The sequence below is a fragment of the Mercenaria mercenaria genome, chromosome 1 (assembly GCF_021730395.1).
Source record: "Mercenaria mercenaria strain notata chromosome 1, MADL_Memer_1, whole genome shotgun sequence".
Classification (NCBI taxonomy): domain Eukaryota; kingdom Metazoa; phylum Mollusca; class Bivalvia; order Venerida; family Veneridae; genus Mercenaria; species Mercenaria mercenaria.
The window spans coordinates 10,036,687-10,061,199 of NC_069361.1; the positions used below are offsets into that span (position 1 = coordinate 10,036,687).

The following is a 24,513-nucleotide window of genomic DNA, read 5'->3' on the forward strand; positions in this document are numbered from 1 at the left end:
CGTCGTCCGTCGTCCGTGCGTGCGTCCGTGCGTGCGTCCGTCCGTAAACTTTTGCTTGTGACCACTCTAGAGGTCACATTTTTCATGGGATCTTTATGAAAGTTGGTCAGAATGTTCATCTTGATGATATCTAGGTCAAGTTCGAAACTGGGTCAAGTGCCTTCAAAAACTAGGTCAGTAGGTCTAAAAATAGAAAAACCTTGTGACCTCTCTAGAGGCCATATATTTCACAAGATCTTCATGAAAATTGGTCAGAATGTTCACCTTGATAATATCTAGGTCAAGTTCGAAACTGGGTCACGTGCCGTCAAAAACTAGGTCAGTAGGTCTAAAAATAGAAAAACCTTATGACCTCTTTAGAGGCCATATATTTCACAAGATCTTCATGAAAATTGGTCAGAATGTTCACCTTGATGATATCTAGGTCAAGTTCGAAACTGGGTCACGTGCCTGCAAAAACTAGGTCAGTAGGTCTAAAAATAGAAAAACCTTGTGACCTCTCTAGAGGCCATACTTGTGAATGGATCTTCATGAAAATTGGTGGTGTGGGAGACATATTGATTTACTCCAGCCTGTGTGTGTGTGTGTGTGTGTCTGTCACAAAGCGTGTCCGCACTCTAAGTCGAACATTTCTCATCCGATTTTCACCAAACTTGAACAAAATGTGTTTGACCATAAGACCTCGGCCAAGTTCAATAACTAGCCAAATCGGTCCAGGCGTCTTGGAGTTATGGGCCTTGAATTACCAAAAATCGGTCTTTTTACTCTTGTCCGCACTCTAATTCGAATATTTCTCATCCAATCTTCACCAAACTTAAACAAAACGTGTTTGACCATGAGACCTCGGCCAAGTTCGATAACTAGCCAAATCGGTCTAGGCATTTTGGAGTTACGGCCCTTGAATTATCAAAAAATTGGCCTTTTTAGCTCACATGTCACAAAGTGACAATGTGAGCTTTTGTGATCACGCAGCGTCCGTCGTCCGTCGTCCGTGCGTGCGTGCGTCCGTGCGTGCGTCCGTGCGTGCGTAAACTTTTGCTTGTGACCACTCTAGAGGTCACATTTTTCATGGGATCTTTATGAAAGTTGGTCAGAATGTTTATCTTGATGATATCTAGGTCAAGTTTGAAACTGGGTCAACTGCGATCAAAAACTAGGTCAGTAGGTCAAATAATAAAAAAACCTTGTGACCTCTCTAGAGGCCATATTTTTCATGGGATCTGTATGAAAGTTGGTCAGAATGTTTATCTTGATGATATCTAGGTCAAGTTCGAAACTGGGTCAACTGCGATCAAAAACTAGGTCAGTAGGTCAAATAATAAAAAAACCTTGTGACCTCTCTAGAGGCCATATTTTTCATGGGATCTGTATGAAAGTTGGTCAGAATGTTCATCTTGATGATATCTAGGTCAAGTTCGAAACTGGGTCAACTGCGGGCAAAAACTAGGTCAGTAGGTCAAATAATAAAAAAACCTTGTGACCTCTCTAGAGGCCATATTTTTCATGGGATCTTCACGAAAGTTGGTCAGAATGTTCATCTTGATGATATCTAGGTCAAGTTCGAAACTGGGTCATGTGCCGTCAAAAACTAGGTCAGTAGGTCAAATAATAAAAAAACATTGTGACCTCTCTAGAGGCCATATTTTTCATGGGATCTGTATGAAAGTTGGTCAGAATGTTCATCTTGATGATATCTAGGTCAAGTTCGAAACTGGGTCAACTGCGATCAAAAAGAAGGTCAGTAGGTCAAATAATAAAAAAACCTTGTGACCTCTCTAGAGGCCATATTTTTCATGGGATCTGTATGAAAGTTGGTCAGAATGTTCATCTTGATGATATCTAGGTCAAGTTCGAAACTGGGTCAACTGCGGTCAAAAACTAGGTCAGTAGGTCTAAAAATAGAAAAACCTTGTGACCTCTCTAGAGGCCATACTTGTGAATGGATCTTCATGAAAATTGGTTAGAGTGTTCACCTTGATGATATCTAGGTCAGTTTCGAAACTGGGTCACGTGCCTTCAATAACTAGGTCAGTAGGTCAGATAACAAAAAAACCTTGTGACCTTTCTAGAGGCCATATTTTTAATGGGATCTGTATGAAAATTGGTCAGAATTTTTATCTTGATGATATCTAGGTCAAGTTCGAAACTTGTTCAACTGTGGTCAAAAACTAGGTCAGTAGGTCTAAAAATAGAAAAACCTTGTGACCTCTCTAGAGGCCATACTTTTCAACGGATCTTCATGAAAATAAGTCAGAATGTTCACCTTGATGATATCTAGGTCTTGTTCGAAACTTGGTCACGTGTTTTTAATAACTAGGTCAGTAGGTCAAATAGCTAAAAAGCCTTGTGACCTCTCTAGAGGCCATATTTTTCATGGGAACTATATGAAAATTGGTTTGAATGTTCATCTTGATGATATCTAGGTCAGGTTTGAAACTGGGTCAACTGCGGTCAAAAACTAGGTCAGTAGGTCTAAAAATAGAAAAACCTTGTGACCTCTCTAGAGGCCATACTTTTGAATGGATCTTCATGAAAATTGGTCAGAATGTTCACCTTGATGATATCTAGGTCTTGTTCGAAACTGGGTCACGTGCCTTCAATAACTAAGTCAGTAGGTCAAATAATAAAAAATCTTGTGACCTCTCTAGAGGCCATATTTTTCAGTGGATCTTCATGAAAATTGGTTAGAATTTTTATCTTGATGATATCTAGATCAGATTCAACACTGGGTCACATGAGCTCAAAAACTAGGTCACAATATCAAATAATAGAAAAAAACGACATCATACTCGGTTTAAAACTGGGTCATGTGGGGACAGGTGAGCGATTCAGGACCATCATGGTCCTCTTGTTACTCATGTCTGCACTCTTAATCGAACATTTCTCATCCGATCTTCACCAAACTTGAACAAAATGTGTTTGACCATGAGACCTCGGCCAAGTTCGATAACTAGCCAAATTGGTCCAGGCATTTTGGAGCTACGGCCCTTGAATTATCGAAAAATCGGCCTTTTTACTCTTGTCCGCAGTCTAAGTTGAACATTTCTCATCCGATCTTCACCAAACTTGAACAAAATGTGTTTGACCATGAGACCTCGGCCAAGTCCGATAACTAGTTAAATCGGTCCAGGCGTTTTAGAGTTACGGCCCTTGAATTACTGAAAAAATCCGTCTGTTTACTCTTGTCCGCTCTCTAAGTCGAACATTTCTCATCCGATCTTCACAAAACTTGAACAAAATGTGTTTGGCCATAAGACCTTACCCAAGTTCGATAACTAGCCAAATCCGCCCAGGCACTTTTCATTTATGGCCCTTGAATTACTGATTGGATCCACTCATCCAGACCATCTAATTGGATCCACTCGTCTAAAACATCTAGAGAAACTAACATTTTTCATCATCTAAGGGTCAGTTGTGGGAGACATGCGCTTTTCTCAAAAGCATCTCTAGTTTTTGAGTTGTCTCCCTTTCATCTTTGGTCATTTTAGTGTGGTTGGTCCAGTTCATTTTTCATAGTCAGACATGTTCATTGTAATCTGACATGTTTAGTTTGTACCGTATTTTGTACAATATTGATTTTATGACTTTTTCATTATTTCACTTGTTTTATCCACATGCATATTATATGCCATGGATTATAAATAAAACTGAAACAGAAAAAACTGAAAAGTTTAAATAAGCGATGGGTTATTGTCATAGAGTATATCAGATCTATGACCCTTTGTCCATTTTGTGGAAGAAATATGATCAATGTTTCAAAACATTTTCTTTTGTGTACCTGATTCATTTGCTTGATTATTTGCTTGAAAATTGGTACAGATGTTTAACAACACTGTCCCTAAATGAAAGAAACATTTACTCTCTAGGTTTGGCAGCCGTTCCTCGTAAATCATGGAGATTACATAAACAATTGTTTGGAAAGTCAGGTGATGTTGGTTATAAACACTGGAGGGAAGGACAGTCTCCAGATAGCAAAAGGTAACAATAGCATGATGCAAATGTTGATGAGTATAGCATTCACAGGTGTTGTCCAGCCTTTGTATTGTTGTTTTAGCGTTCTTATCAAAGCTCTATACATATTCATGGAGTTAGTATATAACTACTTTCTGAAGAAAATTTTATAGCTCTTCATTGTTCACTTAATATAATTGACCACTTTGGACATATTGATAATCAGTTTGTATGAAATTTTATCTGTTGCATTCTAGTATTTTCGCTGGAGACTCAACTATAGACAGTAAATCTTATTGAAGTCACTGTTAGAACGTTTCAGTTTAGGTGTCTTGGTTCTGTAATCAGCACATCAGCCGTGATTGCTTTTAGCAAATTTTATCACTGTTGTTTTCATTCATTGTTTAACAAAAGAACAAATCGTATCATGCTAGAATTCTCCATTAAATAATTATCAATAAGTGGAATTCTGCCTATGGTAATGAGAAGAAGAAAGCTCTTGAAATAAAAAAAAAGAAGACATTTTCATTACAAAATTAGGTCTGGATGCAAAAAGTATGTCTTTTAAGTTGATTTCTCACATTTGCATCTACAGTTTGTGGCGGATTATTTTTCATGCATACCATATTTTCACAAATTATAGAGTAAATGAAGCGAAACAAAATACTTCCTTCGTTGCACTTTTTCTTAAAGAAGCTTATTTCAGCAGAGTGCAGGAAATTAAAGACATAAACACAATAACAATGCTTCAGTTTAGGCTTATCATCTGCTGTGTAACATAGTGTCATTTCAATGAAGTATTATTTTTAATTAAAAGATATACTAAAAGAAAAAAAGCAGTTTTGAAGGTATTTGATTTTTTACAGAAATTTTCATGCTGGTAAACAATATATGATTGGTACATGAACTGTTAGGTGTCAGTAACATCACAAGAGTCATCTGGCATTGGTGGGATGGGGCTTTCCAGAAGGGCTTTGCTAGCATGGGTAAATTCACTGGAAATGCCAGTCATGTGTGCAAGAAATCCCTATCTTTTATGTCATTCAAACTGAGGTAGGGAATATGTAAATACCTTTTCAGTTTTGATTTACAGTGAGTTAGCATTTATTGTGTTTCTTTCAGTTTCCATGTTACTGGAGCAGAATAAACTGGTTCAGGAAATATTCCAAAGAAATTTGGAACAAGTGATGACGTGGTTGTCAACAGAGTTGTCTGCCTTGCTGAAATTACCTCCCATTACATTAACTCCAGGCCAGGCTCAGTGTGTGTATGCATTAGTAAAGGTAAATGTTTCACAGACATTTTAAAATGAGCCGTGCCATGGGAAAACCAACATAGTGGGTGTGCGACCAGCATGGATCCAGACCAGCCTGCGCATCCGCGCAGTCTGGTCAGGCTCCATGCTGTTCGCTAACAGTTTCTCCAATTCCAATAGGCTTTAAAAGCGAACAGCATGGAGCCTGACCAGACTGCGCGGATGTGCAGGCTGGTCTGGATCCATGCTGGTCGCACACCCACTATGTTGGTTTTCCCATGGCACGGCTCAAATGTTTTTATTTGTTAGAACACTGTATGTCAGGTGTTTTATCTGTCAGAACATTATACCTGGTGTTTTAAAAAAAGTACAGATAGCTTAAAGAAGATTATGCTCAAATGTTGACACTTAGTTTGTATCGATCTCCAGGATACTTGGTACCAAACTCCGGGAATCATTTTTATCAGTCTCCCTGAATCATTTTTATGTATATGTTTGTATTGATCTCCAAGAACAGTTTACATCAATTGTCAGGAATATATTGTATGGATCTACTGAAATAGTATTTTGTCGAAAATACTTTTTTTAGTTGTTTTTACGGTAACTTAAATTATGATTTCTTGATTATGATATTTTATTACAGTATGTTCCTATCATCCCTTTATAGCAAGCTTTATTTAATAGAATTGTGTAGTCTTAAACGAGTTAGAGATCTACTTTTTCACTTTATTATATCTCATATGTATATTGTATTATGATTTTAGATCAGTTTACAGTTGTTTCAAGTATGTCCAGAAGAACTTGGTGTTCATATTTGGGAAGTTAGTGAAAAAATATCTCAGTTCAGGCACTCTGTGATAGTGGTTGTTGAAAGCCTTGTATATATACTACAGACTCAGGTAATAGTCATAGAAATGGTTACTGATTTTTCCTTAATATTTAGGCTTTACAAAAAAGAAAGTATATTACATAAAGGAGTATTCTGTATCATGCACAAATTTACAAAAACACTAACCAAATATAGGAGAGATTTGTGATAAACACAGTAACAGAGTCAATAAATCAATGAATCAAACTGTAGTGTTGAAAAACATGTCTTTAAGACCAACCTCAGGAAATGAAAAAAGGTCTTTGTTGACAAGTGGTCCATCAACAAAGGTAAACTTACACTGTTAATAGATAAACAGTAAGAGAAATCAGAAGCCTTTAAAAGCAGGGTTCTAAAGTTTTTGCCTGTATTCAGAAGTGGTCTTTATTCCAGGTTTAAGGGGGAATGGTACTTTGTCAAAATTTAAGATTTGCTGATTGTCTTATATACCAAAATAAACTTGAAGATATTTCCAATTGATATCATCATCTTTAAGAGCAATAAACATTCGTATGACGTTACCATGACGTCGCAAACATGACCCGTTTTCGCGCTTTTTACGTCCGTTAATGGTAGCACTAAAATAGTATAAAACTCGATACTACAAGCGTATTGTTGGCGTCAATGCATTAGATATATATCAAACGACAGAATAAAGCAATTTCTTAGTGATTATTAACATGAACAGGTATTTTCTATCTGAATTTTCGAAGGAGGTTCGAAAACAGACATTTGGTTGTTTAAGAAAATTCAGGAAGAAAATCGATTCTGATCCATTTTGCAAAAAATTGGCCCGTGGAATTTTTGCCAAATTTTTCTATGTGAAAATTCATTATGTTGTTAATATCTATGCCAAAATAGAAAAAAGTTCACCGAAGCGTTTTTGTAGTAAAACCGTTTGAACTTGACTACTGCAGCGTCGTTAAAAGACATGTAATCGTTATGTAACGTTACATGTGTTTATTTTAAATGGCTTGTCATAATTCTACCTGGAAACCTATAAACAAGCAGTTATGAGACATGAATTAAATATTTCAATCTAATCGTAAAAATATTACACATTTCATAACATGCAGTATTCCAAAATTTTTTCATTGAAAAGTGCGTATCTTTTAAATTACTAGAAGTTCTTGATGTTCATTTCAATAGCCACTTCATGCACCTTTTTCAAACTCAGCTGCTCTCTAAAATAAGTCGCGATAAATACGGACAGTTCAGAAGGCTAGAAAAGTTAAGTTTTGAAGAAAGGGAGTGTCGGGAGTGATAATAAAACGGAGAAAAGCAAAATAGAAGAATCGTCGATTATGCATATTTGGTAATGTATTTGACAATGGTTGCAAAATATGCGGAAAAAGACTTTACTGAAGCCCGCCCGCTTAGCTCAATAGGTAAGAGCGTTGGTCTACGGATCTCGGGGTCGCTAGTTCGATCCTCGGACGGGGGGTATGTTCTCCGTGACTATTTGATGAACGACACTGTGTCTGATATCATTAGTCCTCCACCTCTGATTCATGTGGGGAAGTTGGCAGTTACTTGCGGAGAACAGGTTTGTACTGGTACAGAATCCAGGAAAACTGGTTAGGTTAACAGCCCGCCGTTATATGACTGAAAAACTGTTGAAAAAATGGCGTTAAACTCAAAACAAAGACTTTACTGGAAAAAACCTATTTTCCGAAACTAAGTATGGTCTATATAGTGTACTACATTTTAAAATGTAAAATCTAAAATGCTACGGCATTTTACGGAACCCCTATTTAATAAACGTTGCAGCTGCATTAGGTAAGCATGGGATAATTAAAATACAGATTCAGATTCAGATTTATTGGCATATCGGCATATACAATATACCTTTGGCCATTTACAGAAATAAAAAGGATGGCCAAGATATCACAAAATATACAGTAAAAAAACAACTATAGGTTCTAAATATATATATTAATCATTAAGAAGCAGCAATATCTGTAAGTTTTTCCTTTCTTAATTGCATAGCATAATATACATATTTGGCTGTATTTCTTATATTTTTATTATTACTTGAAGATAATGTCCTTGCAAATTTATTTATACATGGAAATGACTGAACAATACCATACTTTTGACGAAGATTTCTATAAATTGGACAGCATACCAGAAAATGATATTCAGATTCTACATTTTGTGTACAAAGTTTACAAACACGTAAGTTTCTTTCAACTCCAGAAAATCTTCCACTTTCAATTTCAAGATTATGAGAACAAAGCCTAAAACGAGACATTTCTTTTCTATGTAAATCGTTACCTACTACATCTAAATATTTTTCAAATTTGTACACCTTTTTAAACTTTCTATAATAAAACAATTTGGACTGGTTACTTATCACATCATTCCAGTCTTGTACATACTGGTCACGTAATCTTTGTTTTAACATTGGCATATAATTAATATCATAGTTCTGATTATTCCACAAATAACTATATCCTAAGATATCCAGTTGTCTTTTAACAGCTGAAGCCCAAGTAGATTCAATATTGTTATTTAACAAATCACACTGTTCTATAAAAATTTTGTGTACAAGTGACTGGGGAGTTTTCATTATATTTAACCAATACTTTAGAGATCGCTCTTTACATATAACAGAAAGAGGGAAACGACCAAGCTCACCAAGAACAGCAGCATTGGAAGTCTGAGGACGAACTCCTAGAATGATTTTACAGAACCTTTTCCGCACAGTTCTATCCGAATGTGAATTTCGTTTAAATTGTATTAATGATACAATTAAAGGCAGATTTATAGAAACGGTAATAAGACTGTTAAAAAAGTTGATTAATTTTCTGAATCAAGTTTTTACGCTCGTTTCAACAGTATGGCGGGTAGTTTCCTTAAACATTGTTCCTGGGAACGACCAGTACTAAACCCCTAACTTCCGACACAAACTACCAAGTGTTCTCACATAAAGAGCCATGTTCGGTAGCGGGGCTCGAACTTACAGTCCTCCATCAGTGAGATATCTCAGTGAATCAGACCACGTAGGCAGTCCTAAAAGTTGACAGTTTATATATATACGTTATTTTTCTTTTGCAAGCAGTACAACGGAATTTTAAAATTCGAATGTTACGTATGAATTTTAAGATTCCGCCGTGTACTGTTTGCAAAGATTACACGTCAAAACATTTACATAAATGGATACCGTTCTACCTGTTTTAACATATGTTATTTGAGCCGCGCCATGAAAAAACCAACAAAGTGGCTTTGCGACTAGCTTTGATCCACACCAGCTTGCGCAGTCTTGTCAGGATCTATGTTGTTCGCTTTTAAAGCCTATTGCAATTTAGGAAACCGTTAGCGAACAGCATGGATCCTGACCAGACTGCAAAGCCACCGTATGTTGGTTTTCACAAGGCGCGGCTCATTTCATTTAAATATTTCTGTTATTAGTTATTTGTTGCACAGGACGGGGAAAAAAGCCTGAATAGAAACGACTAAATTATGAATTTTAAACATGCCATCACGGACATGCCCCTTCCGTTTACATGACGACATAACGATATAGAATGATGAATGTCCGTCCATATGCCGTCGTGGCTTGTTTCACAATATTGTCTTTCCTAAAATTCAATAAAAAATATATTAAAGTTTGCAATGTTGATCCAAATAGAAACTAGCAGTATACACTAGAGAACGATCACTCAAAAAGATGCTAAATCCGTTCCCGATCCTGGATTATGTACTGAGCTTTTATTTTACACGTATTTTAGAAAGAATAAGTTTGAATAGAATGGCTGTATAATAGGTCTTAATAAATTAAGAATGCTTATATTTTTAATAAAAAAACAGCCATTGAGCGGCAGTAAGCTTGTCTACCTGCCTGACATAACTGAAATACTGAAAGGGCCGTAAAACAGGATTCTATCAATCAAAACAAACAATAATATGAATTCATTTGGAATTTCCATATAAGCTGACAATCTCGCATGTTATGCGCCCTTTTCCGAGGTCACCGTACCGCGCTACTGATAATTTCCTGACAAGTCAACACGATGCTGGTACAAATCTGTAATTTAGGTTGTGTTTCTGTAATAAGAATGTATATAACAGCCGTACTTAATCAGTATCTGTTTGTCTCCCTTGGCTATATTTTTGCATGAAAACAAAAATGGAATAATCTCGTAAATATCAGCACTAAAGAAATATTATCAATAAATCTATCTATAAATATAAATTTGCCATCAAAATATTATGTTTGTTTCAAAGCAACTTATTACATAAAATAAATACACATAAAAAAATAATATATATGTAAATTTAACACACCCGTGTGAGTGATAATTATCTATGACTGCTATATAAGTTTAATAATTTTCTAAAAGTTAGAGTGAAAAAGAGCAATATTTTTATTGAGTTTTTTGTCAATTATTTATGTTAATTTCGTTTTGAAAATTATATTATTATTGACCCTTGAGCCATTGGATATGCTATGGTATTCACTGGAAGAGGTCAATATTGTCCTCCTCCGTTGAATATCACATCATATCCGATGGCTTAACAGTCAATAACTGTTTTATTATATGGGTTCAAGTTTATAAATAAGTAACAAATATTGTTGCAACATATGTAATGTTTGAAAGTAACAATAACTGTGTGAAAACTTATCAAAGTTTACACGAAAACAATTAAATATGGTCAACTTCACAGATGCCAAAAAAATGGAGCAATTCTGTAAAAGCTATGGAGCCCGATATTCGTGCTCAGTTGCATAAAGAGGCAAGCAATTCTGGACTGATGTACAAACATATTTTTACTCTACATTTTAATTGTCCTGAATATTTTTTTTAAAAGAACAATTAACAATAGAAAATAATTTCCATTGCAAGCTTGTTTTCCAGTGCAAAGTGAGTTTCAATAAATCTTGAAGAAAAAGGAGAAGCTGAATTAATACAGGCGCTAGAAAGCATAGTTCCACATATGTATGGAGAGCACCATCTTTGCAACCACTGGTGTAAAAATAAGGCTAATAATGTAAATATTCACGTGCTTTCGTCATGTCTTAAGCGACGTTGTTTACTGCGTCACAATGCTCTAATTCAAACGGTTGTACTAGAAAAACGCTTCGGTGAACTTTTTTCTATTTTGGCACAGCCATTAACAACATAATGAATTTTTACATACAAAAAATTGGCAAAAATTCCACGGGCCATTTTTTTGCAAAATGGATCAGAAGCGATTTTTTCCCTGAATTTTCTTAAACAACCAAATGTCTGTTTTCGAACCTCCTTCGAAAATTCGGATAGAAAATACCTTTTCATGTTAATGATCACTAAGAAATTGCTTTATTCTGTCGTTTGATATATAATCTAATGCATTGACGCCAACAATACGTTTGTAGTATCGAGTTTTATACCATTTTAGTGCTACCATTAACGGACGTAAAAAGCGCGAAAACGGGTCATGTTTGCGACGTCATGGTAACGTCATACGCATGTTTATCGCTCTAAAAGATGATGATACAAATTTGAAATATCTTCAAGTTTATTTTGGTATATACGACTATTAGCAAATCTTAAATTTTGACAAAGTACCATTCCCCCTTAACTGTATGATATGATGAGTTTGATCAGATAGTTGAGTGGGTGCTTAACTCATTATGAGAACATTTTCAAGTTCAAATAAGTCTGGTCTCAAATATATGTGTAGTATTTAATAACTTGAACTATTTACTTAAAGAACACTAAAGATTTTTAAACTTTTGTTTGTGCAATGTACATGCTAGCTGAAATCCATAGTAGAAAGAAACAAGTTAGCGGCAGCTTAAGAGAGAGTCAGATTTTTACTAAGGTATGGTAATTATGTTTAATTTTGTTGCTAAAAAACTTTATGTCTGTTTCCAGGGTTACCATACAGATTGTGTTCTGTTGTGTGGAACAGCCACAGCACTCATGTTAAACTGCTGCAGAAATGTGGAGAAAGCTGTAAAATCCTTCCTAGTGATACTGTACCAAGTTCTGTGTGCAGGTATGTCACCTGGTGTTACTGTACCAAGTTGTGTGTGCAGGTATTTCACCTGGTATAACTGTACCAAGTTCTGTGTGCAGGTATGTCACCTGGTGTTACTGTACCAAGTTCTGTGTGCAGGTTTGTCACCTGGTATAACTGTACCAAGTTCTGCGTGCAGGTATGTCACTTGGTGTTACTGTACCAAGTTCTGTGTGCAGGTATGTCACCTAGTGTTACTGTACCAAGTTCTGTGTGCAGGTTTGTCACCTGGAGTTACTGTACCAAGTTCTGTGTGCAGGTATGTCACCTGGTGTAACTGTATCAAGTTCTGTGTGCAGGTATGTCACCTGGTGTAACTGTACCAAGTTCTGTGTGCAGGTATGTCACCTGGTGTTACTGTACCAAGTTCTGTGTGCAAGTATGTCACCCGGTGTTACTGTATTAAGTTCTATGTGCAGGTATGTCTCCTGGTGTTATTGTACCAAGTTCTGGGTGCAGGTATGTCACCTGGTGTAACTGTACCAAGTTATGTGTGCAGGTATGTCAGCATGTACTGTGAAATTACATGTTAATGATACAATAATTTATATATTGTTTGACCTTGGTATTTGAAATTGTGTTAAACAAAGATAGGCAGGACATGTTTTAAATTAAAATTAAAATTTTATCTACTTTGCAAATATGCAAAATACATTTAATTCAATTTAGGGTGTAAAGATATAGGAAAATTTATAAGTAAAGTTGTACTTGAATAGAGGGCCTCTGCCCTGTCTATTCAATACATTAAGGAAATGGTACTGTTGATAACTGGTTTTTATTCCCCCACCATAAAAATAGGGGTGGGGGGCATATAGTGTTACCCCTGTCTGTGTTTGTTTGTGTGTTCAGAAAAGAGTTGTGTTTGTGTCCAGGCCATAACTTTGACATGCATGATCCGATTTCAAAATAATTTGACACAAATGATAAGCATGGATAGACAGTATGTCATGCGCAAAACCATTTTACTAGCTCAAAGGTCAAGGTCACAGTCCTTGGTTGAACTTAGCCAATTTTTCACTACATTTAAGTGGTCTTCGTGTCTGGGCCATAACTTTGACATGCATGGTCCAATTTCAGAATAATTTGACACAAATGATAGGCATGGATAGACGATGTGTCTTGCGCAAAACTCATTTCACTAGCTCAAAGGTTAAGATCACAGTCCTTAGTTGAACTTAGCCAATTTTCACTCCATATATACTGATAATGTGGTCTTTTTGTCCGGTCCATAACTTTGACATGCATGGTCCGATTTCAGAATAATGTGACACAAATGATAAGCATGGATAGACGATGTGTCATGCTCAAAAACCATTCACTAGCTCAAAGGTCAAGGTCACAGTCCTTGGTTGAACTTAGCCAATTTTCACTACATGTACAGATTACTAAATTTTCTGGTTTTCCCTCAATATTTTTTTTTTGTAAATAAATAGGGCCAAGGGTCCTTCTTTTAGTTTGTGAGCAGTACCATGCCTGTGACCTTTGTCATGTTGTGGGGGCATCCGTGTCTGTGACACATTTCTAGTTTTAGTGTGATTACCAGACTCTACGTGCAAAGGGATGAAGTGTCCAATATGTGGCCTCAGGACTTTCATTTATCATCAAGCCTACTAAAGAGAAACTGAAGTTATTCCTATTTTAATTTTCAGATTCAACATTCAGACAAGAACTATTGGAACAGACAGATCTGGATACCAGGCAACAGAAATCTGTACATGATGATCTCAGTTTGCTGACCTCTTCCAGACTTGGTCCAATATCTTTAATCCGAGGAGTGGTTGCTTGTGGCAGGACAGATATTCTATTTGCTGATTGTTCAGTCAATAAAGGGACTTCACAACTATTGTTTGAACATTTGTTTGAGTACATCTGTGTTCTATGCAGAGGGGATATTACACTTCACTATCAAGCTTTTCAAATTCTCTTGCTTTGGTATACAAAACTGACTAAAACTCCCTCCAGTTTAGAGAAGATCATTTCAACAAATAATATTACCTCCACTTTAGAGAGTACCTTAGAGATTGTGGTGCTGAACTGGGACAGTCCAGTAGAAGATGTTCCTGAGGCTGTAGTGGACATATTCTCATGTATGATGTCAGTTTGGGAAACAATGAAAGGTAACTCACAATATGAATATTAAGCATTTTATGGCAGGTAATTAATATGGAGGAATCTTGTTATTTGTCAGAACTTGTGCTTTATATTGCAAGGTCATCTAAATGCAGAACAGTTTAATGAAAAAATACAATAGCTAAATTGAATTGACTTTCATTCTACAATGATAAATGTTTTGCTACCCTCTGTTGACATACAAGGATTTCCATTTTGGTTTTAATGAAGAGTGTATTTAAGTTAAAAAAGAAAACTGATGTTGAATTTATTGTTTAAAGATGCTGTGCCAGATTTTCCCAGTAGCATATTAAAGTTGTTGCTGAGTACACAGTGGTATGTGAAAGGCAGGTACAGGATACTGGCAGTTCTGCTGAAGTATGTAGATGCACAGAAGGTAAATAAATAATTCTCTTGTTTTCTTAGGTTTCTGTGTCCATTGTATGAAGTATCAGGAAAGTTTACCTACTTGCCTAGCATCCTCAACCCCTTCCAGATTTTTGGATTAAGTTTTTTATGTATTTTCCATTATTATGTCTAGTGGTGGGAGACATATCCATTTACTCCTGTCTGTGTGTGTGTGTCTGTCTGTCACAAATCTTGTCCGTGCTCTAATTCGAAGAGTTCTCATCCGATCTTCACCAAACTCGAACAGAACATGTTTGCCAATAAGTCCTCGACCAAGTTCGATAACTAGCCAGATAGGCCTAGGCACTTGGGAATTATGGCCCTTGAATTACCAAAACCACAGATGCCAGTGATACAGGTTTTGGTGCATGGTTGACTCAGATACATAATGGAGAAGAAATGCCAATCTAGATGATTAGGCAGTTGTGGGAGGCATGCGCTTTTCTTAAAAGCAGCTCTAGTTTTACATTAGTTAAAAGGATGTGCTTTCAGAATACACCTACAGTTTCTTCTATGGCTGTCCTTGCAAGTAGGCCTTTTCCTCAAGACTTAAGGTGCATATTTCTTAGTTTTTAGCTCGACTATTCAAAGAATAGTCTAGCTATTCTACTCACCCTGGTGTCGGCGTCAGCGTCACACCTTGGTTAAGTATTTGCATGCAAGTACATACAGCCATCAATTAAAGGCATATAGCTTTTAAACTTATTTTTTCTTTTTCTAGGTCAATTACCAACCTCTCTGGGTCAAGTCCCATAGCTCTGACATGTATTTTGAGCAAATTATGCCCCCTTTTGGACTTAGAAAATTTTGTTTAAAGTTTTACATGCAAGTTATTATCTCCAAAACTAATGCAGACATTGATTTGAAACTTCACATGTGTCTTCAGGGTTATAAAACTAGTTGATAGCAGCAAGTCTCATAACTCTGACCTTCATTTTGGCCAAATTATGCCCCTTTTTTGACTTAGCAAATTCTGGTTAAAGTTTTGCGTGCAAGTACATACTGCTATTACTAAAAGGCATATAGATTTGAAACTTATTTTTTCTTTTTCTAGATCAATTACTAACCTCACTGGATCAAGTCCCATAACTCTTACATGTATTTTGAGCAAATTATTCCCCTTTTTGGACTTAGAAAATCCTGGTTAAAGTTTCGCGTGCAAGTACATACATCAATTACTAAAAGGCATATAGATTTGAAACTTATTTTTTCTTTTTCTAGATCAATTACCAACCGCACTGGGTCAAGTCCCATAACTCTGGCTTGTATTTTGGGCAAATTATGCCCCCTTTTGGACTTTGAAAATTCTGGTTAAAGTTTTACATGCGAGTTTCTATCTCCAAAACTAATGCAGATATTGATTTGAAACTTCACATGTGCCTTCCAGGTTATAAAACTAGTTGATAGCAGCAAGTCCCATAACTGATATGCATATTGGTCAAATTATGCCCCCTTTTGATATTTAACCTTTTTGGGTAATATTTTCCTGCTTCTGGGACAATATTTCGAATAGTCGAGCTTGGCTGTCTTACGGACAGCTCTTGTTCATACTCCAGGTTCATAATAATCTTTGTGTATCAAAATACCAATAAAATGAAAAGAGATTATGTGTATTACTTTTTTAGAACAAGGTAGGACATGCAGTAAATCTAGGAGCACTTATTATGTTATCTGACTGTTCTTACATAAAATTAATAGTATTTAAAATTTAGTGATGCATGGCTCTAGGACTGTGTTTAGGATGTTCATGTACCTTACCTTTTATTTTTTTATGAATAAAAAACAACAATTTGTATTAAAGGTTCTAGATGGTAACCCAGAAATACAGGCTCAGTTACTGCAGTGTTTAACAACCAACCATCTTGCATCATCAGCAACTAATGTATACAGGGCATTTCTTCAGCATTTAAAGTGAGTACTTTCTGATGCACTTTCTACTGACTTTAATTGCATTCGAAATTTTTATTGAAACTTTGTACATACACATTGTAGGGAAGGTTTTGATGATGTTTAGGTTTTCTGAGACCAAGATCAGAGCCACAATTACAAAAATAGAATTTTTGTTTCTGGTCAGTCACCACTCAAAATATAGATTTTCTTGTAAAAGTTGATGTTTGAATGTATAACAATAAAAGAAAGGGGGAGAATATTTTTGAACTCACTGGGCTTAAGGTCAGGGTCACTGTTACTAAGAATAGAATTTGCACATTTCCACCTTATACAGTGGATTCGCGGTGCTACGAATCGCAATTTAACGAAATACCGGTATACTACGAAAAGGTGTTGTGGTCCCGGCTGCTTTCCTTCTTATTTCTATGTTACAAAGTTGCGGTTTTACGAAAATGCAATTTTACGAAAAATGCGCTCCTACGAATGTATTGTTATGCCCTTTAAGCCTGTTTTCAACTTGTTTTAGTTGCAATTTTACGAATACCTGTATCGTCCAAGTTTTCACACCTTCCATAATGGCGTGAAAAACGCTTTAGAGCGGAAAGTGTCACTATCAATTATCAGGGTGTAAACAGTAATTAAAGTGAGAAAACTTAGTAATTGAATTCGAAACAAACGCTATACACTATGACACAAGTTAGTAGTTATTTTTTTCTCCTATAACTATCGGATGGCATACCAGTCACACTTGCTTTGATATCTTTACGCCTCAAACAGTCACTGCATAAATAGATAAAAAAAATATTTAAGTCCTGATCGTCTGTAAACTGTCATTTTATTACTCCGAAAAATTCAGTGAAGGGTAGCTGAATTGCGATTTTTGTTCTCGTGCAAAAATGTACCCTGTATATATTTTATGTACAGTGAATAAAAATTGAAGAGAAAAACAACACGTTTTACATTCCAGATACCATCTGAGCTCAGATTCGAATAAGATATGTAGAAAACCCAGAAATACATATAAAATTGGTATACATGTACTCCGATACGAAAATCACATATAGAAATATCATGGGTTACAATGTGTAAATAATAAGATGCTGTATAGCGAAATTTCCTATGCTGCGCTCGAACGAAAATGCGATATTACGAAAAAAACGGCCGGTCCCTTGGCTTTTCGTAGGATCGCGATTGTACTGTATCTCAGAGTTATGGTACAACAGGTATTTAAGCAACTTATTTAGATGTAGAACCTGCCAGATTAGTGTGTATGATAGGTCATGAACTTTGACAAGCAAACACCGGGTAGGTTGCGCAAGTCAGATACCACGAAATTAGTGATGACGCGAGATTAGTGATGGCGAGTATAGAGAAAAACCACAACTGAATCAATGAAATCATGTTGTGAAAACTAAAGACAAATGCTACCGATGAAAAATATCGCTCGTTTTTAAAAATATCCTACAAGTCTTATGTAGGTTAACCATTAAGTACTATTTTAATCACAGGAGGTAGAAAGCAGTTCTCTGTATATACTTAAATGACATAAAATTCAAAGAAAATCTTACTCATTTTTCACCGATCTCTGAAGGCTTGTTTCCGAATATAATGTTGTATCCAGTCATACAAAAACCACTCCGTTGACACTGATCAATTGTTTACCTTAGTTACTTCTGGTTTCAAAGTAAAAGTAAAAGTTTAAGCAGATTGTAAGGAGTATGATGGTAAAACATGAATAAATTGTTCATCTGTGTCCTTCTATTTTCTTACATGCCATCTTCACTGTTCAGGAGTACCTTCTCTACAGATATATGGAACACTTCCTGGTTACCAACAGTGATAGAAGGTCTCGTCAGTGACAACAGGTAATCAGTTAGTCTAAAATCTTACATTTTAAAGAAATCTGGGCATAATTAAAAAGACAGTGTTTATCTTATAAAATCTAAGTCTTGTTCAAGTTTTGGTCATTTGGGATCAGAAAACTAGGTCAGAAAGGAAAAACATAGAACAATCTTGCTAAATCTCTAAAAAAACTGTCATGCTAGAGATTTGTCTTGCTATATGAATGTCACTTGAAAAACTGGGTCACATTGGCATAAAATCTAGGTCACTAGGTGGAATACAGAAGAAAAAAAATCTATGAAGTCACACTTGTGGATGGATCTTATGAAACTTTCCTTGTCCATCTAGTTCCATACCAGATAAAATTGTTACCTTTTATGTTATTCAGTTGGGATATATATACAAGATCCTGAGGACATCATAGCCCGCTTGCTTCATTTTGCAGTCTGCTGAGATACAATACCAGTCTTCATTGGATTCCTGTGACTTTTAAACTTTTACCAATGACGTCTGCTGCAGTACAAGATCACCTGTCTGCTATAATGGAAGATCCTAAAAGCCCCATCAGTAGAGTAAGATTGCTCTGTGCATGGATTGTTGTATCAAAATCTGTCAGAACTATAGCTGGTCATACAAATCTGGTAAGTAGAAACATGCTTGCATATTTGTTTAAAAAAAAAGGCTAAGACACCTGATATTAGACTAATGATGGATCATGTTTATACAAAATTTGATGTTTTAGAACCAAAGTGTTTAACACCAGTTTCGTTTTGCAAAGGTCCTGCAGTAACTGTTGTCATAATTGATACAATGATTATGTTTTTCCCTCTTTTTATGGTCTTTGCATATTGGTACAGTTTTTAGCTCACCTGTCACATAGTGACAAGGTGAGCTTTTGTGATCACGCAGCGTCTGTCGTCCTCTGTCCGTGCGTCCGTCCGTGTGTTCGTCCGTAAACTTTTGCTTGTGACCACTCTAGAGGTCACATTTTTTGTGGGATCTTTATGAAAGTTGGTCAGAATGTTCATCTTGATGATATCTAGGTCAAGTTCGAAACTGGGTCACATGCCGTCAAAAACTAGGTCAGTAGGTCTAAAAATAGAAAAACCTTGTGACCTCTCTAGAGGCCATATATTTCACAAAATCTTCATGAAAATTGGTCAGAATGTTTACCTTGATGATATCTAGGTCAAGTTCGAAACTGGGTCACGTGCCGTCAAAAACTAGGTCAGTAGGTCTAAAAATAGAAAAACCTTGTGACCTCTCTAGAGGCCATATATTTCACAAGATCTTCATGAAAATTGGTCAGAACGTTCACCTTGATGATATCTAGGTCAAGTTCGAAACTGGGTCACGTGCCATCAAAAACTAGGTCAGTAGGTCAAATAATAGAAAAACCTTGTGACCTCTCTAAAGGCCATATTTTTCATGGGATCTGTATGAAAGTTGGTCTGAATGTTCATCTTGATGATATCTAGGTCGAGTTCGAAACTGGGTCACGTGCGGTCAAAAATTAGGTCAGTAGGTCTAAAAATAGAAAAACCTTGTGACCTCTCTAGAGGCCATATATTTCACAAAATCTTCATGAAAATTGGTCAGAATGTTCACCTTAATGATATCTAGGTCAAGTTCGAAAGTGGGTCACGTGCCGTCAAAAACTAGGTCAGTAGGTCAAATAATAGAAAAACCTTGTGACCTCTCTAGAGGCTATATTTTTCATGGGATCTGTATGAAAGTTGGTCTGAATGTTCATCTTGATGATATCTAGGTCAAGTTCGAAAGTGGGTCACGTGCCTTCAAAAACTAGGTCAGTAGGTCAAATAATAGAAAAATCTTGTGACCTCTCTAAAGGCCATATTTTTCATGGGATCTGTATGAAAGTTGGTCTGAATGTTCATCTTGATGATATCTAGGTCAAGTTTGAAACAGGGTCATGTACGATCAAAAACTAGGTCAGTAGGTCTAAAAATAGAAAAACCTTGTGACATCTCTAGAGGCCATATTTTTGAATGGATCTTAATGAAAATTGGTCAGAATGTTCATCTTGATGATATCTAGGTCAAGTTCGAAAGTGGGTCACGTGCCTTCAAAAAGTAGGTCAGTAGGTCAAATAATGAAAAAACGTTGTGACCTCTCTAGAGGCCATTATTTTCATGGGATCTGTATGAAAGTTGGTCTGAATGTTTATCAACTGGGTCATGTGGGAAGAGGTGAGCGATTCAGGACCATCATGGTCCTCTTGTTTTTAGATGTATACAATTTTAAGCCTTGCTCATGACCTAAACTTTTAACTCGGAGTGCACTGTTCTGATCATTCACCATCCATGGTCCATCTGTTCACACTTCTCTTTAAACAGTGTCTGCTCTGAAACTGTTTGGTTGAAGTTAATGAAACTTGTTCTGGATGTTCCTGGTATGGTCCTTTTACAAAATAGTTTGAAGAATTCCATTCCATGCAGAATTCTGGTTGCCATGACAATCAAAAGCAAAAACTTTAACTATTTCTTTCTCCAAAACCTCAAGGTCAGAGAAGGGTCAAAATTGGCTCTGCTATAAGGCTCACTTGTTTTACAAAGACTTATGAAAGAAGAAGCTTTAAAAGCCTTCTTCTCTTAAACTGTAAGACACAGAGCTTAAATATTCAGTTTGAAGCATTGTGTAGTGGTCTTCTACCAAACTTATTCAAATCTTGTCCCTGAGGTTAAAATTGGTCATGCCTTGGGACTCACTTGTTTACATAGACTTATATAAGAAAAATATTAGCAATTTTCTTCTTTGAAACTATAAGACCCAGAGCTTAAATATTTGGCATGTAGCATTCTGTAGTGGTCCTGTACTATGTTTTTATTCCAATCATGCCCCTAGTGTCAAACTGGTCCCACCCATGGTGCCACTTGTCTTCTTGTCTAAAACATTAATGCCTAACCTTTAGATATTTTATTATTATTATACCAGATTTATATAGTGCCCTTTTCATGATCAATTTCACGTTCAAAGGCGCTTTACATAGTTCAAATGCAGCCACACAGGGTGCATAATTCATCCTCTACTAGTACAGACACAGAGCGATCTGACCAGAGGGACAGAGTGAGACAAAGCCCCCACGACAGAGAGATCAGAAATCAGATACTGGCTTGTCTGGCTAACTTAGCCTAGCTCGTTGCGAATAGACAGCCTGGTTCTTTAACGTGCCCAGTGTATAGCACTGATACACGCAAGGATTGACACCAGTCATATTTGGCATATAACAATGTGTAGAGGTCCTCTTGTTAGCTCACCTGAGCCAAAGGCTCAGGGTGAGCTATTGTGATCACTCACCGCCCGGCATTCGTTGTCCGTCCATAAACTTCTACTTTAAACGACATCTCCTCATAAACCGCTAGGCCAATTTCATCCAAACTTCACAGGAATGTTCCTTGGGTGAAGCTCTACAAAATTTTCAAAGAATTGAATTCCATGCAGAACTGGTGCCATGCAATTGAAAGACAAACTTAAAAATTTCTTCTTCAAAACGAAGCTGAGCTATTATTTGTGTGAAGCATGCTAGTGGAACCTCTACCAAGTTGTTCAAATCATGACCCGGGTGAATTGACACCGCCCGAGGGGTCCATATATTTACATAGAAATCTTAAAAATCTTCTTCCAAAACCAGAAGCCATAAGCTTATATTGACCTGTAGCATTGCTAGTGACTCTACTAAGTTATTCAATCATGACCCCGGTAAATACCCCCCCAGGTCCTTGATTTACATAGATTTCTATAGCAAAACTCAAAATTGTTTAAAATAACCAGAAGGCCAGAGCTTAATATTTGACATGTAGCATTGCTAGTGCTCTACAATCTGTTCAATCATACCCCCGGGCAAAATTGACCCACCAGTCATGATTTAATAGGAAATCTTTATAAATTTGCATGAAATATAACCAAAGCTAGATCTTAGATATTGATGTACATTGCTAGTAGACTTCTACAAACTTTGTTCAATCATGACCCGGTAAATGGCCCGCCCAGTACTGTTACACGAATCTTCAAAATTCAAAAATCATCTGTTTGACTTTGAACATGTAGGCCATATTACTCATTGAGCAATCCATGTCATATGACCCTCTTGTTTGTGATTTGTATTTGAAGTCAACAGCAACCTGCTGATAATTATGATATGTTTCAGGAACATGTAATGTTGAGAAGCCTTGTATGTACTGATGGAGTCGGTCTGATGCTTGCATAGTTGTCAACACTGAAAAGCTGGTGTAAGTTTATTTTAGGTCACATTTAACTATAACAAAAGCAGAGCGCAAAAGTCCTTGGATTATTATTCCATGCCTAATTAAATAAGTAAACACTGAAAAGAATGATTAAAAGAAATCCTCTTGCTTTGGTGCAAGATAAAGTGAATCTACCATGCCCTTCATTTGCGGATAAGAAAAGCCTAACAGAGGTTTAACTACTTTACAGAAACAAAGTGCTGCTGAGTTTTAGGTAAATATTTCAGCTAAATTGGATTTGAATTACACAATTCATCTTTGTAATTGATATCGTATGTTTGACAGTTATTCACTAATTGCCATAATTTGAACATCAAGAATACATTTAAATAGCCAGTTGTCATAAAATAAGATTCATCAAGAGTAATGCTATTTTCTAAAAACCATGCTCGTTACACTACATTGATAGATGTAAAGATTTTAATATTAAGACATCATAAGCATTCCAAACTATAAAGATTGGTTAAAATAAAGAATCTTGATGTCTGAACAACATGTAAGATTTCTTACATCTGTATTTTTTGAATACCTTGTCTCATAGGCAAGAAGTAACTGTCTTTCATTTCCGAAAACCACTTTTTGGCATTTTGCAAGTCCCTAGCATTCAGCTGTAAGTTGTGAAGGTATACATTCTTATAATGAACCAACAGAATCTTTTTTATAACCTTCTAATATTCTCTCTGATGATCAAATGTGTATAGAATGTCAGGTCAAAGATCACAATGTTGCAAGCCTACGTAATATATACCATCGTAGCAGATTTTTCAGTCTGATGTGATGAATTATTTTTTGTCGACCTGCTGAGAAGCAATGAATAGTTTCTAAATGGCTGTTTCAGTGTATGTGTCCCTCTAGATTTGTTTGTCCAGACAAACTTGACATGCATTGAGAATCTTGTTTATATTGCATGAATGTTAACCTCATTAGAGAGTGTCATGTGCAACTCATTCCTATCTCAAAGGTCAGTCAAAGTTTCAGTCAAGTCTGTCAGATCTTTTCGCCCAGAACTTGACATGCATTTAGAATCTTGTTATTTGAGAAGTTTAACTCAATGAGACGGAGTAGTCGGCAAAAATCAGTTCCTATACACAAAGGTAAATGCACGTTAGAGGTCAAAGGTCACTTAGAGTGCTGGGCTAAGAGCAATCATTTTTTTTTTATACGCCCGTTTGAAAAACGGGACGTATTATGGGAACGCCCCAGGCGGGCAGATGGGTGGGCAGGCGGCGTCCACAGACCTTGTCCGGAGCATATCTTCTACATGCATGGAGGGATTTTGATGAAACTTAGCACAGTTGTTCATCATCATGAGACGGAGTGTCATGCACAAGAACCAGGTCCCTAGGTCTAAGGTCAAGGGCACACTTAGAGGTCAAAGGTCAAATTCAAGTATGACTTTGTCCGGAGCATATCTTCTTCATGCATAGAGGGATTTTGATGAAAGTTGGCACAATTGTTTATCATCATGAGACGGAGTGTCATGCGCAAGAACAAGGTCCCTAGATCTAAGGTCAAGGTCACACTTAGAGGTCAAAGGATACAAGAATGAAAACTTTGTCCGGAGCATATCTTCTTCATGCATAGAGGGATTTTGATGAAAGTTGGCACAATTGTTCATCATCATGAGATGGAGTGTCATGCGCAAGAACCAGGTCCCTAGGTCTAAGGTCAAGGTCACACTTAGAGGTCAAAGGATACAAGAATGAAAACTTTGTCCGGAGCATTTCTTCTTCATGCATGGAGGGATTTTGATATTACTTGGCACAAATGTTCACCACCACAAGACGAAGTGTCATGTGCAAGAACCAGGTCCCTAGGTCTAAGGTCAAGGTCACACTTAGAGGCCAAAGGTCAGATACAAGAATGACTGTCCGAAGCATTTCTTCTTCATGCATAGAGGGATTTTGATGTAACTT

General features: G+C 36.5%; 1 protein-coding gene across 1 annotated transcript in view; it reads left to right on the plus strand.

The window, feature by feature from the left end:
- Positions 1-24,513, plus strand: part of LOC123545013 (thyroid adenoma-associated protein homolog) — a 70,878-nt gene that overhangs the window by 14,022 nt on the left and 32,343 nt on the right. The window contains exons 5-14 of the mRNA XM_053522480.1: positions 3,867-3,978; positions 5,074-5,234; positions 5,971-6,105; positions 11,939-12,062; positions 13,733-14,200; positions 14,474-14,589; positions 16,402-16,511; positions 18,281-18,355; positions 18,778-18,973; positions 23,640-23,691. Of these exons, the coding sequence (XP_053378455.1) occupies positions 3,867-3,978; positions 5,074-5,234; positions 5,971-6,105; positions 11,939-12,062; positions 13,733-14,200; positions 14,474-14,589; positions 16,402-16,511; positions 18,281-18,355; positions 18,778-18,973; positions 23,640-23,691 (1,549 nt within the window). The remainder of the gene's footprint in view (positions 1-3,866; positions 3,979-5,073; positions 5,235-5,970; positions 6,106-11,938; positions 12,063-13,732; positions 14,201-14,473; positions 14,590-16,401; positions 16,512-18,280; positions 18,356-18,777; positions 18,974-23,639; positions 23,692-24,513) is intronic.